This window comes from Callithrix jacchus, chromosome 22, assembly GCF_049354715.1.
Source record: "Callithrix jacchus isolate 240 chromosome 22, calJac240_pri, whole genome shotgun sequence".
In the NCBI taxonomy this organism is placed as follows: Eukaryota; Metazoa; Chordata; class Mammalia; order Primates; family Cebidae; genus Callithrix; species Callithrix jacchus.
Genome location: NC_133523.1, coordinates 19,437,802 through 19,456,054, shown reverse-complemented (window position 1 = coordinate 19,456,054; position 18,253 = coordinate 19,437,802). Strand labels below are relative to the sequence as shown.

Sequence of the window (18,253 nt, the reverse complement as noted above, 5' to 3'; positions counted from 1 at the left end):
GTCTACTACAAATACAGTATTAGCCAGGTGTGGTGGCACATGCCTGTAATCCCAGCTACTCAGGAGGCTGAGGCAGGACAATCACTTGAATTTGGGAGGTGAAGGTTTCGGTGAGCTGAGATTGCACCATTGCACTCCACCCTGGTCAACAAGAGCAAAACTCCATCTTAAAATATATACATGTATATATTATATTATATATACATAAATATATATATAATATATATACACATATGTGTGTATATATGTATATGCATATATATGTGTGTATATACATATACATATATATATATTAGCTGGGCATGGTGGTGGACACCTGTAATCCCAGCTACTAGGGAAGCTGAGGCAAGAGAATTGCTTAAACCCAGAAGGTAGAGGGTTTCAGTGAGCCAGGATCCTGCCACTGAACTCCAGTCTGGGTGACAGAGCAATATTGCATCTCTCTTTTTTTTTTTTAAGACGAGGTTTCACCATGTTGGTCAGGCTGGTCTTGAACACTGGACCTCAGGTGATCCGCCTGCCTTGGCCTCCAAAGTGCTTGGATTACAGGCATGAGCCACCACGCCCAGCCAATATTGCATCTCAGAAAAAAAAAAAAAAAGAGCTGGGGAAGAACATGAACAGAAGTGTATTAAAAGAAAACCTACCTGTGGTCAACAATCACTGATTATGAAAGAAATGCAAATCATAATTGCAATAAGAGATTATCTCACGGCAGTCAGAAAGACTATTTTTAGTAAGTTAACAAAATAACAGCTGCTGGTTAGGTTGTGGAAAAAAAGAAATGTTTGTATACTGTTGGTGGGAGTGTAAATTAGTTCAGCCATTGTTGAAGACAGTGTGATGATTTTTTTTCTTGGAGTTTTGCTCTTGTTCCCCAAGCTGGAGTGCAAATGTCATGATCTTGGCTCACTGAAACCTCCACATCCCGGGTTCAAGTGATTCTTCTGCCTCAGCCTCCCGAGTAGCTGGGATTCCAGGCACAAGACTCCACGCCCAGCTAATTTTTGTATTTTTAGTGAAGATGGGGTTTCGCTGTAGGGTCCAGCCCTACTTGGTCTAAAGGATGTTCTCTACTGGTGCGGAGACGAGAAACTGTAGAAATAAAGACACAATACACTGAGATCAAGGGAAAAGGGTTGTGTCCAGGGGACCACTGCCACCAGTTCATGAGACTGGCAGTGGCCCCGAGTGCCTGGACACACTGACTTTGATTGGATACAAAGCAGGGGGGCACTGTAAGTAGGATGAGCCATCCACAGTTATTGATAGGGTCGAGCAAATCACGGGTCTAAGGAACAAGGGGGCCCAGGGCTTTCAAGTAGCCTAAGCAGGGGTGATGAAATGCGTCAGCACTTGATGTTGTGCCTGTCAAGTAAGATCAAAGGCTTCAAGAAATATGCTGCTGCTTTTGTTTTTTAAATGAATGAGAGGTTCTTATGTTACCCAGGCTGGCCTCGAACACATAGCCTCACCTCCTCAAGCGCCAAGACAACTGTCCTGAGCCACTGCGGCTTGAATTATGCTTCTTCTTACTGATATCTGCAAAAGAGGAACCAGGTGCAGAGGCAGGGAGTGAAAGTAGACACAGATTGTGACCAAACATAGCACAGCACCACATAGAGGCAATTAAGTCCCTGGACAACTGTGGCTTGGGCTGACTGGTGTCAGTCCTTCCACAAGAGTGTGGGGTAGTAGAGTGTTCTCCAGCTCACCCACGGACAGGGGATGTTTCTTTCCGTGGTCTGCTGAGTAGCAGGTGCTTCCCGAAGCACCGGTGCTACCACAAAGATTTTAGACGCCCTCCAGCAACACTTATGGTGTGATAGACGGCTTGGTTTTAGCATTCAACAGGTTGCCCCTGCTGATTGCCACCAGTTGATGTTTGACAGGTATTAATGCTCTTGCCTCGTGGCCGTGGCCGCATCCCATAGTGTCCTTTACCAGTTCCTGACACAGCAACCTGAATGTTCCTAGATAATTATACATAAAGTACAAGAAGGCTTTAATCAAGGCTAAATATTCAATAAGATTAATATCTAATTACTCATGATACTTATTCTTAACTATATTCTTCTTTCTGTATTCTATTTATTAAACAGGAACTGACTGAGGCTTCAGTCTCCTGCTTTGGCACTTACGAGAACTTCCACCCACATTTCCCCATGTTGGCCAGGCTGGTCTAGAATTCCTGACCTCAGGTGATCCACCCACCTATGCCTCCCAAAATGCTGGGATTACAGGCGTGAACCACCATGCCTGGTCCAGTGTGATGAGCAATCCCATTACTGGGTATATACCCCCAAATATATAAATTCTGTTATAAATACACATCCACATGTATGGTCACTGTGGCACCACCAGCATAGCAAACACATGGACTCAACCTAAACTTTCATCAGTGATAGACTGGACCAAAAAAATGTGGTACATATACACCATGAAATACTTTGCAGCCAGAAGAAAAACGAGGTTATGCCCTTTGCAGAGATGTGGATGGAGCTGGAAGCTATTGTCTTTAGCAAACTGACACAGGAACAGAAAACCAAATACCACAGTGCTCACTTATGAGTGAGAGGTAAATAATGAGAACACACAGACACAGGGACAGGAACGACACACATTAGTTTCTTTTAAAAAGTAAAAGGTGGGAAGAGAAAGAGGATCAGAAAAAATAACTAATCAGTACTAGGCTTAATACCTGAGTTATTAAATAATCTATACAACAGACCATCATGACACAAGTTTATCTATGTCACAAACCTGCACTTGTACCTTTGAACTTAAAAGGTTTTTTTTTGTTTTTTGAGACGGAGTTTCCCTCTTGTTACCCAGGCTAGAGTGCAATGGTGCAATCTCGGCTCACCGCAACCTCCGCCTCCTAGGCTCAGGCAATTCTCCTGCCTCAGCCTCCTGAGTAGCTGGGATTACAGGCACACGCCACCATGCCCAGCTAATTTTTTGTATTTTTAGTAGAGACAGGGTTTCACCATGTTGACCAGGATTGTCTTGATCTCTTGACCTTGTGATCCACCCGCCTCGGCCTCCCAAAGTGCTGGGATTACAGGCGTGAGCCACCGCACCCGGCTGGTATTTTATTCTTTTTGTGGCAATTGTGAATGTGAGTTTCTTCATGATTTGGCTGTCAGCTTTACTATTTGTGTATAGGGATGCTAGCAATTTTTGCACGTTGATTTTTTATTCTGAGACTTTACCAGAGCCCAAAAGCTTCTTCATCAGTTTAAGAAGCTTTTGGGCTGAGACTATCAGGTTTTCTAGAAACAGAATCATGTAATCTGCAAACAGGGATGGTTTGATTGCCTTTCTTTGTATTTGGATGCCCTTTCTTTCTTTCTTTTGCCTGAATACCCAGACCAAAACCCCTCCAGTACTATGTTGAATAGGAGTGATGAGAAATGACATTCTTGTCTCATTCTGGTTTTCAAGGAGAATGCTTCCAGCTTTTTCTCATTCAGTATAATGTTGGCTGTGGATCTGTCATAGGTGGCTCTTATTATTCTGAGGTTTTTTTTTTTTTTTTTTTTGAGACAGAGTTTTGCCCTTGTTGCTCAGGCTAGAGTACAGTGGCATGATCTCGGCTAACTGCAATCTCCACCTCCCAGGTTCAAGTGATTCTCCTGCCTCAGCCTCCCAAGTAGCTGGGATTACACACATGTGCCACCACACCCGGCTAATTTTGTATTTTTAATAGAGATGGGATTTCTCCATGTTAGTCAGGCTGGTCTTGACCTGAGGCTGATCTCCCAACCTCAGGTGATCCACCCAACTTAACCTCCCAAAGTGCTGGGATTACAGGCATGGGCCACCTCACCCGGCTATTATTTTGAGCTTTTTTCCCCAATACCTAGTTTACTGAGAGTTTTTAATATGAATTGATTTTAAATTTTAATAAACGCATTTTCTGCATCTACTGAAATAGTCATGTGTTTTTTGTCCCTAGTCCTGTTTCTGTAATGAATCGTAGTTATTCATTTGGGTATGTGGAACCAAACTTACATCCCAGAGATGAAGCCCACCTGAGCATGGTGGATACGTTTTTGATTTGCTGCTGAATTTGCTTTGCTAGTATTTTGTTGGAAGATTTTTGCATCAATGTTCGTCAAGGATATTGCCATGAAGCTTTTCTTTTTTGTTATATCTTTTTCAGGTTTTCATGTCAAGATACTCCTGGTCCCATAGAATGAGTTTAGGGAGGAGTCCCTTCTCTTCAGTTTTTTGGAATAATTTCAGTAGGAACAGTACCAGCTCTTCTTTGTACATCTGGGAGAATTCAGCTGTGAATCCATCTAGTCCAGGACTTTTATCAATTGGCAGGCTATTTATTATGGCCTCAATTTCCTAACTCATTATTGGTCTGTTCAGGGATTCAGTTTCTTCCTGGTTCAATCTTGACAGGGTGTGTGATTGCAGGAATTTATCCATTTCTTCTAGATTTTCTAGTTTCTGTGCATCAAGTTGTTCATAATATTCTCTGGTGATTGTCTGTATTTCTGTATTTCTCTGGGGTCAGTGCTGATACCCCCTTATTGTTTCTGATTGTGTTTATTTGAATCTTCTCCATTTTCTTCATTAGTCTAGCTAGTGGTCTTGTTAGTTATTTTTTTCAAACACCAGCTGCTGGATTTGTTGGTCTTTTGAATGTGTTTTCATGCCACGATTTTGTTCAGTGCAGCTCTGATTTTGGTTATTTCTTGAGTTCTGCTGGCTTCGGGATTTGTTTGGTCTTGGTTCTCTAGTCCTTTTAGTCGTGATGTTTAGGTTGTTACCTTGAGATCTTTCTAACTTTTTGATGTGAGGCTTTAGTACCAGAATGTAGTGAGATCAGATATATTAAGGAAGACCAGGCGTGATGGCTCATGCCTGTAATCCTACACTTTGGGAGGCCAACACAGGAGAATCACTTGAGCCCAGGAGTTTGGGACAGTAGCTGGGTGTGCTGGCGCATACCTGTGATGTCAGCTACTTAAAAGGCTGAGATGAGAGAATCATCTAAGCCTAGGGAGGTTGAGACTGCAATAAGCCATTATGGTGTCACTGCACTCCAGCCTGGGTGACAAAGTGAGACCCTTCATAAACAAAGAAGCAAGCCACAGATATTTTATGCCCTTCTCAGGGTAGGTAGCAAAATTAACAGAATGCAACATTAAAAATTTTATTTTTAATTTAATTAATTTATTTATTTTGAGACGGAGTCTTATTCTGTTGCCCAGGCTGGAGTGCAATGGTGTAGTCTTGGCTAACTGTGACCTTTGCCTCCTGGGTTGAAGTGATTCTCCTGCCTCAGCCTCCTAAGTAGCTGGGATTACAGGTGCCCACCACCACTCCCGGCTAATTTTTATATTTTTAGTACAGATGGGGATTCACCATGCTGGCTAGTCTAATCTCAAATGCCTGACATCACAATCCTCCCACCTCGGCCTCCAAACGTGCTGGGATTACAGGTGTTAGCCACCACGCCCAGCCTTTTAAATTTTAATCTATTTATTAATGTATTTTGAGATGAGGTTATAAAACTGGCTAATTTTTGTATTTTGGCTTGAGATGAGGTTTTTACGATGTTGCCCAGGCTGGTCTGGAACTCCTAGGCTCAAGCGATCCCCCTGCCTTGGCCTTCTAAAATACCGGGATTACAGGCGTGATTCACTTCCTGGCCACAATGTTTTTTTAATCGCTTGTCTTGCGGGGTGCGGTGGCTCACGCCTGTAATCCTAGCACTTTGGGAGGCCGAGGTGGGTGGATCACCTGAGGTCAGGAGTTCAAGACCAGCCTGGCCATTATGGTGAAACCCCATCTTAAAAAAAAAAAAAAAATTGAAAAAAGAAAAAAAAATCGCTTGTCTTTCCGGGAGTTTTATGTTAGAGAGATTGGCTTGTTAAATTTATTCTAAACAGACATTTAAGATGTCAGCTTCTGGTCTCATGGACTCTGAGGCTACTATTATTCTGCTCTATTACAGGACCATACACATAAGAAATTTAAAAAATCGGCTGGGTGTGGTGGGTCACACCTGTAATCCCAACACTGGGAGACTGAGGCCAGCGGATAACCTGAGGTCAGGAGTTCGAGAGCAACCTGGCCAACATAGTGAACCCCTGTATCTACTAAAAATAAAAAATTAGCCAGTTGAGGTGTTGCATGCCTATACTCCCAGCTATTTAGGAGGTTGAACTACTTAGGAGGTTGGGTGAACCAGCAGACAATGTCGGGGAGCGGTGGGAAGGAAGGTTGTTGGAGTTAGACTCCAGACAGATGGCTTCAGGCCCCTCGCGCCACTCGGCCACACCTGACCTGTAGGGTGTACCCGCTGGGCCTTTGCCCTCGACACCGGCTGGCTTCTCTGTCCAGCTGCCGGGTCCACCAGGTGTCAGCCCCAAAGCAAGGACCTGGCTGCCTGCTTGAAATGTTTAAGGTGGACCAGATAGCTTTAGCCGGCGGCAATACCGCTTTGGTCCAGTAGAGGGTGCGATGACGGCTCACGCGGCCTTCCCTTCCCGGGCTCACCCAGGTCATCCTCCCACTTCTGCCTACAGAGTAGCTGCAGCTCTGGGGACTTTTCTGAGGTTTTATTTGTTTTTGTTTTTGTGGTTTTTAAATTTTTTTTTTCCTAGCCCCACTTTGAGTTTGTTTCCACAGTACATTGAGTTTCTATTACTTTTTCCTTTTCTTTCTCTCTTATGCGCTTTCCTCCTGCACACTGACATTGCTGTTGTCTTAAATTTTTTTCTTCTTTCATATATATGTGTGTGTGTGTGTGTGTACACACACACACACACAGAGAAATAAATAAATATATACTTATATATATAATGAGGTCTTCTCACTCTGTCACCCAGGCTGCAGTGCAGATGTGTAATCACGACTTACTGCAGCCTGGACCTGCTTGGACTCAGGGATTCTTCCGTTTTAGCTCCCCCGGTAGCTAGTACTACAGTCATGCACCACCATGCTTGGTCTTTTTTTCTTTTTTTTGTATATTTTACTTTTTATTTTTGTAGAAATGACATTTGACCATGTTTCTCAGGCTGGTCTCAAACTCCTGTGGTCAAGCAATCCACCATCCTTGACCTCCCAAAGTGCTGGGATTATAGGCATAAGCCATCCTGCCTGGCTAGCTATCTGTCTATCTGTCTGTCTGTCATCTATCTATCTATCTTCTATCTATCATCTATCTTTGTCTGTCTGGCTTTGTCTATCTATCTATCTGGCAGGCTCTGTCTGTCTTTCTGGTCTATGTATCTATCTATCTACCATCTTTTTAGTAAAGATGTGATCTTGTTATGTTGTCCAGGCTCTGAATATATTTATATTTTTTAACTTTAATTATTATTTTTTAACAGCGATGTCATCTCACCATGATTCCCCCAGAATAGTCTTCAACTCCTGGGTTCCAGGTATCCTCCATGGCCGCCTAACCTGCTGGGACTGCAGGTATGAGCCACCATGCACGGTCTAGTCATGTTTTTGATGTATCGATTCTTTCCAGTCTAGATGCCTAATCTTGTGTCTGAACATTCCTTCTGGTATGATAATGACATATGACTTTCCCAGCACCAGAGTGATTTGGTGCTCCTGCACTGCCCAGCCCACAGAAGGGATTGTGACATATCCCTGGACCCAGCAGTGAGGTGGTGTGACTATTCTATTGCCTTGCCACTGCCCACAGGGAACATTGTGACATCACTGGATCTTGTATCCAGGTGATGTGAATCCTCTCTCCAGCCTTGGCTCTTTCCCAGGGGACACTGTGTCATATCACTGAGCCCCAAATACAGGTTATATGACTCTCCTGCCTGTGCCCTGCCCATGTGGGCCAGTGTGACTTTTGCTGGGTCCAATACCCAGGTTGATGTAACTCTACTGCCTAGGTCCTGCCTACAGAAGTCATTGTGACAAATCCCTGCACCCATCACACAGGTAATGCTCTTTTCTCTTGCCTGGCCTCTGCTCACAGAAGGGGTTGTGACATAGCACTGGGCTCAGAACCTAGCTCACATGACTGTCCCACTCTCTCTAGGTTCTGCCTGAAAAGGATATTGTGACATGTCGGTGGACCTAATTCTAAGGTAGCATACACTTTTGCCTTGACACTGCCCTTAGAAGGCATGATGAAGGTCAGGTGTGGTGGCTTACGCCTGTAATCCCAGCATTTTGGGAGGCTGAGGCGGGTGGATCACGAGGTCAAGAGATTGAGACTATCCTGGTCAACATGGTGAAACCCTGTCTCTACTAAAAAAAAAAATTAGGTCGGCATGGTGGCGCATGCCTGTAATCCCAGCTACTCAGGAGGCTGAGGCAGGAGAATTGCCTGAACCCAGGAGGCGGAGGTTGCGGTGAGCTGAGATCTCGCCATTGCACTCCAGCCTGGGTAACAAGAGCAAAACTCCGTCTCAAAAAAAAAAGAAGGCATGATGATTAATTCCTGGGTCCAGAACCAATATGATGTGAGTTTCCTGCCTGGACCCTCACTACAAGGTGCATTGTGACATATCTTTGGGCCCTCTGACTATTTGATGAGACCTTCTTCTCTTACCTAAATGTTGCCCAAAAAGAGACTGTGACATAACGTTGGGCCCAACACAGAGGTGATGTGACTTTCCTCTCCTGCCTGTTCCTTGCCCACAGAAGAGAGAAGACTTATTGCTGAGTTTAGCCCCAGGGCATCCACCTGCTTTGTTGAGAAGCTACACTTCATACCTCAGGTTGTCCTTAGGGAGAAAATGACCCAGGAGCTGATATTCACTAAACACTCTGGCAGAAAAAGTTATGGTGTGTATCTTGGTTTACCCTGAGACATAACTGTAACCCAGGACCAGTAAAAAAATAAAGGTGAGCTGAAAACACATCATTCTAACATAAAGTTTCCAAAGAAAAACTTTGCTTTGAAAATATTCTAAGATTTCTGTGCCTAAGGAAGATTAAAAAAAAAAAGAGGCAGGCCAGGCACGGTGGCTCACGCCTATAATCCCAGCACTTTGGGAGGCTGAGGCGGGTGGATCACAAGGTCAAGAGATCGAGATCATCCTGGTCAACGAGGTGACACCCCGTCTCTACTAAAAATACAAAAATTAGCTGGGCATGGTGGTGCGCACCTGTAGTCCCAGCTACTCGGGAGGCTGAGGCAGGAGAATTGCTTGAACCCAGAAGGCAGAGGTTGTGGTGAGCCGAGATCCTGCCATTGCACTCCAGTCTGGGTAACAACAGTGAAACTCCGTCTCAAAAAAAAAAAGAGGCATAGCAACTTTGTGCAAAAAGTGTCAAGGAATTATTTTTTGCTTTTTTCTTATGAGAAATATTTTCAAACAAAAAATAGTTGATAATGTGAATTAGGAAAGAGAAATTGAGGCCGGGCGCGGTGGCTCAAGCCTGTAATCCCAGCACTTTGGGAGGCCGAGGCAGGTGGATCACGAGGTCAAGAGATCGAGACCATCCTGGTCAACAAGGTGAAACCCCGTCTCTACTAAAAAAAAAAAAAAATGCAAAAAATTAGCTGGGCATGGTGGTGTGTGCCTGTAATCCCAGCTACTTGGGAGGCTGAGGCAGGAGAATTGCTTGAACCCAGGAGGCGGAGGTTGCGGTGAGCCAAGATCGCGCCATTGCACTCCAGCCTGGGTAACAAGAGCGAAACTCCGTCTCAAAAAAAAAAAGGGAAGAGAAGTTGGCATTTAGAAATGTCAGAAGTAACTGGATTTAGTATTTTAGTTTATTTGCAATTCAAACCTAACTGCAGGCCAGAGTTAGGCGGGAGGAGTGGGGGTGGGAGGTACACTTGAGACCCTTCAGGGAACACAAACTTGTTAAAAAATGCAGGGGAAAATCAGTCCCCTGTGAAGAGTGAGAATAATTAACTGGCAGGCAATTAGACTAAGGAGGCTCTGGTTTCTACTTATAAAAACTGCTATGTAACTGTACCTAATCAATTGTTAAGTACGGTTTTCTTTTTTTTTTTTGAGACGGAGTTTTACTCTTGTTACCCAAGGTGGAGTGCAATGGCACGATCTCGGCTCACCGCAACCTCGGCCTCCTGGGTTCAGGCAATTCTCCTGCCTCAGCCTCCCTAGTAGCCGGGATTACAGGCGCGTGCCACCATGCCCAGCTAATTTTTTGTATTTTTAGTAGAGACGGGGTTTCACCATGTTGACCAGGATGGTCTCAATCTCTTGACCTCGTGATCCACCTTCCTCGGCCTCCCAAAGTGCTGGGATTATAGGCTTGAGCCACCGTGCCCGGCCCAAATACGGTTTTCTTTATCATGCACCTTATAAGTCTTTCAAGCTTCTTTGATAAACCAAACTACAAATAGCTTCTCTCATAAACCACAAACTATTGAATCACTCATAAACCACAATTATTGAATCACTCTTTGATTAAATTCTTAAATATTTTTGTGAGGACTGCCACAGATTTTGAATAGGAGAACATAAAAACTGGGAACCCAAAGGACCAAAGCTTTTCCCATTCATCATCCCACACCCCAAGTCAGGATTCTCCCCCGAGGACTTTCCCCTGGTCCCTGCACAATCTCGGAGAGACGTGGTGCTGCAGATGCAAAGCTGCCCAGAGAGGTCTCCAGGCCAAGGCACAGTCACTGGGATGGGAAGAGACAGGACGCCCAGGACCCCTATTGGCAGCGCCGCAGCCATCTTATGGCTGAAGGGGAGAGGCTGCGCTAGACAAGGAGAACTCAGGGAGCAGACTGTGGAGCTGACTGTGGGGGGGCCTGAGTCCTGCCACAGCCACTTCCCACTGGTTCCAACCAGCCTTTTCCCCTCTCTGGGGATGTCTGACTGGGCACTCTCACCATGTCTAGGCTTCCAGGGGTTCCTAGCATCTTAGCTGTGGATCTCAAAATACCTGCAGGTCACAGGGCCACAGAGGCTGGGCTTCTAGGAGCAGAGGATTTAGAACAGTGAGGACAAGACCTGGAACTCCAGCTGCAGCAAGAGACAAAGGCCTTGCCAAACCCAGGAGCTGGGGCTGAATGAGTGACAGCCTAGGCTGCAGCCTTCTCAGGCAGAGCTTCCTAAATGAGCTGAGCCAGGCCCACTCCAGAGGGTAGTTGCCTTTAACCTTGGGTATAAGGTCATATGCACTTGTAAACAATATGCTATATGGCTATTCACAAATTAAAAGAACATAATAACAATTGTTCTAAAATTTTAAATTTTATGACCTTTTTTGCTTCTAATCATTTGAGCAGGCAGCCTGAGATTTTAAAAAGGAGGCAATCCTTAGCCAGGCATGGTGGCACATGAATGTAATCCCAGCTACTCGGGAGGCTGAGGCAAGAGAATAGCTTGAATTCGGGAGGTGGAGGTTGCAGTGAGCTGAGATCACGCCACTGCACTCCAGCCTGGGCAACACAGTGAGACTCCATCTGAAGAAAAAAAAAAAAAAAGGAGGCAATCCTCTGAAATGAAATGTGAGCCACTGGTCAGACACAGTGCCTCATGCCTGTAATACCAGTACTTTGGGAGGTCGAGAGGGGTGGATCACCTGAGGTTAGAAATTTGAGACCCGTCTGGCCAACATGGTGAAACTCCCATCTCTATAAAAATGGTGGTGGGATGGGGTGCAGTGGCTCACGTCTATAATCCCAGCACTTTGGGAGGCCAAGGCAGCTTGAGATCAAGAGCATCCTGGTCAACATAGTGAAACCCCTTTTCTACTAAAAATACAAAAATTAGCTGGGCATGGTGGTGAACGCCTGTAGTCCCAGCTACTCGGGAGGCTGAGGCAGGAGAATTGCCTCAACCCAGGAGGCAGAGGTTGCGGTGAGCCGAGATCATACCATTGCACTCCAGCCTGGGTAACAAAAGCGAAACTCCGTCTAAAAAAAAAAAAAAAATGGTGGTGGGTGCCTGTAATCTCAGCTACTTGGGAGGCTGAAGCAGGAGAATCACTTGAACCTGGGAGATGTAGGTTACGTTGAGTTGAGATCACGCCACTGCACTCCAGTCTGAGCAACAAGAGCAAAATTCTGTCTCAAAAATAAATAAATAAATAATAAATAAAATAAAATAATAAAATGTGAGCCACATGTGAATTTTAAATTTTCTAGCAGCCAAACTTTAAAAAGAAACAAAGAACAGATGAAATTGACTATAACAATTTACTTAACTCAACATATCCAAAATCTTGTCATTTTAATATGTGAGAAATATGTAATTACTAATTATATGCAAACATATACGTGTGTGTGTGTGTGTGTGTGTGTGTTTGGAACAAAATCTTTGAAACTAACTCATATTTCACCTTTCTAGGACACTGTAGTTCAGACCAGGCACATTCCAGGCACCCAATAGCAACACATGGCCAATAGCTGCTACACTGAAGTGCAGCTCTGACATCAGGAGGGTGAATGGCCTGAACATCCCTTTTCTACCAGAGATGAGGGGACAGCCTCTCCCTGCCTACATCTCTCTTCAGTTTTAGGAGTAGGACAGATAGTGGCCATAGAAAGAGTAGAGGGCAATGCCCACCCTCCTTCTAGAAATCAGTTAGTGACAAAGGATGATGGGGTCACAGCAGAAGAGAACCCTGTGTCTTCAGACCTGTTGACACTCTTGACCTCCAAGTTTTAGATAAGAAAAAGATAGATTAAAGGCAAGCTGATTTTGCTATTTGGCCTTGGCCCTAATGGCCAGGCTGTGGTTATCTGTTTTCTCCTGTGGTGTGGGGGACTGTGTGGGTATAAGCACCAATCACACACATAAATGTCTACATGTATTTCTGCATTACTCGGTATTACCTTACAAGACATCCAACTCTAAACCAGAGGAAAAAACAGCACCTTTAGGGTGTGCACTGTCAGAATGTAAGTAATACTGAGCCTGTCATTAAATCCTGGCATCTTACCTACACTGGGTGCATGTATCAGTTAGCTACTGCAGCATAACAAACCATCCAAAATGTATTAGCTCATAATTCAGATGGTCAGTTATTCAGGCTAGACTCAGTGTGGCCATTTCTGTAGGCTCAGCTGAGCGTTTTTAGACATGTATCACGAGCTGCTTGTTGACTAACAGCTGTGTTTCTGGGAATGAGCTTCTGCTTCTGGAACTGTCAACAGGGGCCCCTTGTTTCTCCTGTCCGTGATATCTTACTCTCCAGCTGGCTAACATAGGCTTTTCCTACAGAGATGGAAGCATTGTGAAATAAACACAGAGCATTCAAGACAATTTGAGCCTGGGCCCCAAACTAGCTCACTGTCATGTTCACAGGTTTCTACTGCCCTGAGTGAATACGACCAGCCAGATCTAGTGTTCAGAAGACAGACTTTGGATTATTATTATTTTTTGAGACAGAGTTTTGCTCTTGTTGCCCAGGCTGGAGTGTCTAGTGCCATCTTGGCTCACCACAACCTCCGCCTCCCAGGTTCTAGTGATTCTCCTGCCTCAGCTCCTGAGTAGCTGGGATTATAGGTGCCTACCATCACGCCCTGCTAACTTTGGTATTTTTAGTAGAGATGGGGTTTCACCATTTTGGTCAGGCTGGTCTTGAACTTCTAACATCAAGTGATCTGACCACCTCAGCCTCCCAAAGTTCTGGGATTACAGGTGTGAGCCCAACCTAATAAATTATTTAATTTACATTAGTTTATCTCATCTGTGATGAGTAATTGAATACAACACTTTCAATAATAAAAGCTATAAGAAACCAGGAATAAACAAGGAACTGTTGGCTTTCTAGGTTTTCTTTTCTTTTTTTTTTTTTGAGACGGAGTTTCACTCTTGTTACCCAGGCTGGAGTGTAATGGCGCGATCTCTGCTCACTGCAACCTCCGCCTCCTGGGTTCAGGCAATTCTCCTGCCTCAGCCTCCTGAATAGCTGGGATTACAGGCACGTGCCACCATGCCCAGATAATTTTTTGTATTTTTAGTAGAGATGGGGTTTCACCATGTTGACGAGGATGGTGTCGATCTCTTGACCTCGTGATCCACCCGCCTCGGCCTCCCAAAGTGCCGGGATTACAGGCGTGAGCCACTGTGCCCGGCCTGGCTTTCTGGGTTTTCCATGAGTCCACATGTAACATAAAATTTATTTTCTCTTAAATACCAGGCTTTGTTTCTCCAGTTTTGGTGCATAGCACTGGTAACTGTCATAGGTAATTTGACACGGACCACAAAGTTTATTCAAATGGCAGGCATAGCTAAAAAATTCGGCACTGGCAGATTTAGCATAAACATGTTAAAGAGTCTTTTTCCAATATTTAATCGATTTTTATTTTCCCTGGGTTATACTTTTTTTTTTTTTTAAGACGGGGTTTCACCATGTTGGTCAGGCTGGTCTTGAACTCCCAACCTCAGGTGATCCACCTGCCTTGGCCTCCAAAGTGCTTGGATTACAGGCATGAGCCACCATGCCCGGCCTTCCCTGGGTTATAAATTTTATGAGTCAGTTTCTTCATTAGAATTCATACAATCCTTACCCAGTCTAAACAATATGATTCTCAAATTATCAGAAACCTGTACTCAACTTGCCTGGGTCATTTTCCTCTTTTAATAAACCTCCTTAAAAACATTATACTCTAGAATTTTGCATGCTTTTTTTTAAACATTTTATTTAAAAAAATTTTTAAATTAATTTTATTTTATTTCTTATTTTTAAATTTTTTTACTTTATTTTTATTTTTTATTTATTTATTTTTTTAAAGACAGGGTTTCACCATGTTGGTCAGTCTGGTCTTGAACTCCTGACCTCAGGTGATCTTGGCCTCCAAATTGCTTGGATTACAGGCATGAGCCACTACGCCCGGCGAATTTCGCATGCTTTTGAAGTTTTTAGAAACTATATCAGAATTAAACTATTAACCTGAAATTGTTATAAAGAAACAAATGAAAAGAAGTTGATGATGTCTGTGGCCTACAATAATTTCTCATAATAACATAGTCATAACAATAATTATGATTAATAGCATATACTCAGGTATCTTAGATTTTTAGAAATTATAGTCCAGGTGCCATAGCTCATGCCTGTTATTTCAACACTTTGGGATGTCAAGGTGGGTGGATCACAAGATAAGGAGATTGAGACCATCCTGGCTACATGGTGAAACTCTATCTCTACTAAAAACAAAACAAAAAAATTAGCCAGGCGTTGTGGCGCACACCTGTAGTCCCAGCTACTCAGCAGGCTGAGGCAGGAGAATCGCTTGAACCTGGAAGGCGGAGGTTGCTGTGATCAGAGATTGTGCCACTGCACTCCAGACTGGGTGACAGAGTGAGACTCTATTTCAAGAAAAAAAAAAAGAGAAAAAGAAAAGAAAAATTGCATGCAATTTTGGAATAAACATTAATAACATTTATTAAAATATAAGTTAAAGAAGGTCAAACATCATTTTTAATTTGACAGTGTTTTCCATGTAGTTCACCATATCAGATAATTCTGTTCATCATTTTTTTGGATGCTGCATTGGACCTCTGTAACATCCAAAACTTTGGGATAAAAAAACAAAAAAGACAATTTTTTTTTTTGCTGAAATGTGAATTCGGGAATCTTGTCAAATATATCAAAGGGTTAAAACGCTTTACCACAATAGAATCACAGGTCGCCATAAAATAGTAGTCATTCACTTAGACAAAGTGATAATAAAATAATTTTAAATAATAAAATCATTTACTGCTTGACATAGGAGATTGATTTTCCCAATCTAAACACCTGAGAAAGACAGCATGAGAAGAATTCTCACTCTACTCTCTTTGTTTCCAAATTTATTCAAAAGGTGATCAAAAACATTTTACTCTGTCATATTAATAATGTACAAGGCCGGCGCGGTGTCTCAAGCCTGTAATCCTAGCACTTTGGGAGGCTGAGGTGGGTGGATTACCTGAGGTCAGGAGTTCAAGACCAGCCTGGCCATCATGGTGAAACCCCATCTTAAAAAAAAAAAAAAAAAAAAGTACAAAATTTTTGTCCAGAGAAGTAAACTTTTACTTTTGTATTAGTCTCTTATCTATACTGAAGCAAATGATAATAAGGCTTTATAAATAAATCCAGCAAATTTGTCATTTCTGACCACTCTAGATTTCCATACATGTTTTACAATCTTTTTTTGTTTGTTTGTTTGTTTGTTTGTGAGAAGAAGTCTTGCACTATTGCCCAGGCTGGAATGCAGTGGCGCGATCCTGGCTAACTGGAACCTCCTACTCCCAGGTTCTAGCAATTTTCTGCCTCAACCTCCTGAGTAGCTGGGATTACAGGGCCACCACGCCCGGCTAAGTTTTGTATTTTTTAGTAGCTATGGGGTTGCACCGTCTTGGCTTGGCTGACCTCGTGATCCACATGCCTTGGCCAAAAGAAAAGAAAAGAAAAGCTGAAATTCTAAAACATATGTTATAGTACTCTTTATTTATGTATAGCCATGTGCAATACATATGTTATTTACAAATGCATATGACCTTATACACAAGGTTGAATGCAAATACCCTCTGGGGTGGGCCTGGCTCAGTTCAGGGAGGAAGCTCTGCATGAAAATACTGCAGCCTAGGCAGGCTGTCACTTTTTCTTCAGACTCATCTAATCCACATCTGTCACTCAGAACCTGAGAGGTGGGGTTTTAAACGTTATCCAATCAGCGACGCTGGGCAGTGAATCGTCCAATCAGGCATGCAGCTGAAGCAGACAGGACGGCTGCCACGTTCGTCTCTTTGCAACCCGAACTCCAGGTCTCTTCTTTATTCCTCTGTGTTCTCGGCTCCTAAAGGCCCACCCTTTGTGGCCCCCTGACCCGCAGGCATTGCGGGCTCCACAGCTAAGACGCTGGGATCCTCTGGAAGCCTAGAAATGGTGAGAGTGCCAGTCCGACATCGGGAGGGAGAGGAAGGGGTTGGGTAGAACCAGTGGGAAGCGGCTGTGGCGGGACTCAGTCCTCACCGCAATCCGCCCTGAGTTGTCTTTGCCCAGCTCGGCCTCAGTCCCCTTCAGCCATAAAATGGCCGCTGCACTGACAGCGGCGCCGGGTGTCCTGTCTCTTCCCTGCGCAGTGACTGAGCCCTGGCCTGGAGCCCTCTCTGGGCAGCTTTGCACCCGCTGTGCCGCGTCACTCCCGGATTGTGCAGGAACCATGAAAGAGTCGTCAGGGAAGAATCCTGACTTGGCGTGCGGCTTCATGAATTAAAAGAGCTTTGTTCTGTGGGGTTCCCAGTTCCTATTTCCTCCTATTAAAAATGTATGGGAGTCTCTGCAAAAATATTAAAGAATTTAATCGAAGAGTGGTTCTAGAATTGTAAAGCACTCAACTATGGTTTGGTTTGTAGTTTGCGGTCTATGGGAGAGGCTTGAAGGAAAGTTTTTTATAAAATGCACAATGAAGAAACCCGAATTTAGTAATTGATTAGGTACAGTTACGTGATACCTGTTTTGTTGTTGTTCTGAGATGGAGTCTTGCTTCTTCGCCCAGGCTGGAGTGCAGTGGCATGATCTCTGGTCACTGCAACCTCCGCCTTTCTAGTTCATGCGACTTTTCTGCCTCAGCTTCCTAAGTAACTAGGACTACAGGCGTGAGCCACTGTGCCCGGCTAATTTTTGTGTTTATATATATATATATATATATTTTTTTTTTTTTTTTTAAGTAGAGATGGGGTTTCACCTTGTTTGACAAGGGTGGTCTCAAAGTGCTGGGATTACATGAGCCACGGTTCCTGATCTGTTATCCACCTTTTTTTTTTTTTTTTTGAGACGGAGTCTTGCTCCGTCATCAGGCTGGAGTGCAGTGGCCCAATCTCGGCTCCCTGCAACCTCTGCCTCCTGGGTTCAAGCGATTCTTCCGCCTCAGCCTCCCGAGTAGCTGGGACCACAGGCACGTACCACCATGCCAGGCTATTTTTTCGTATTTTAAGTAGAGACGGGGTTTCACCATGTTGGCCTGGATGGTCTTGATCTCTTGACCCGGTGATCTGCTCGCGTTGGCCTCCCAAAGCGATGGGATTACAGGCGTGAGCCACGGTGCCGGCCTGTTACTCACTTTTTAACAACAGCCGTTCTGACTAGTGTGAGATGATATCTCACTGTAGTTTTGTTTGCATTTCTCTAATGTGATGAACATTTAAACAAATATTTTTGCCAGTCACATATTTGTATTTTCAAAAACATCTCTTCATGTTTTTTTTTTTTTTAGATATGGGTGTCACCATGTTGGCCAGGCTGGTCTCGAACTCCTGACCTCATTTGATCCACCAATCTCGGCCTCCCAAAGTGCTGGGAATACAGGCTTGAGGTACCATGCCCGGCCTGT

The 18,253-nt window shown here is 44.0% G+C and overlaps 1 protein-coding gene and 1 long non-coding RNA gene across 10 annotated transcripts in view; one reads left to right on the top strand and one right to left on the bottom strand.

Moving 5' to 3' along the window:
- LOC103789852 (uncharacterized) overlaps positions 1 to 18,253 on the top strand; it is a 49,747-nt gene that overhangs the window by 4,310 nt on the left and 27,184 nt on the right. For 7 of the 8 annotated variants that reach the window (XR_013531306.1, XR_013531305.1, XM_078361990.1 and 4 more), the window contains exon 1: positions 16,644 to 16,806. Coding sequence is in view for 4 of the 8 variants with exons in the window: in XM_008987635.5 (XP_008985883.1) it covers positions 16,804 to 16,806 (3 nt within the window). In the remaining 4 variants the exon portion in view is untranslated. Of the gene's footprint in view, positions 1 to 7,358; positions 7,450 to 16,643; positions 16,807 to 18,253 lie in introns of those variants that run through there. The other variant, XM_054249702.2, reaches the window with a different exon arrangement.
- Positions 342 to 7,618, bottom strand: LOC128930473 (uncharacterized). Of its 2 annotated transcripts, none has more exons than XR_008478539.2 (3): positions 7,373 to 7,618; positions 1,476 to 1,542; positions 342 to 1,368 (listed from the first exon to the last, which is right to left on the bottom strand). It is a non-coding gene; the product is annotated as an uncharacterized LOC128930473 (long non-coding RNA). The 2 variants fall into 2 exon arrangements; XR_008478540.2 differs by having other exon boundaries at positions 342 to 1,095.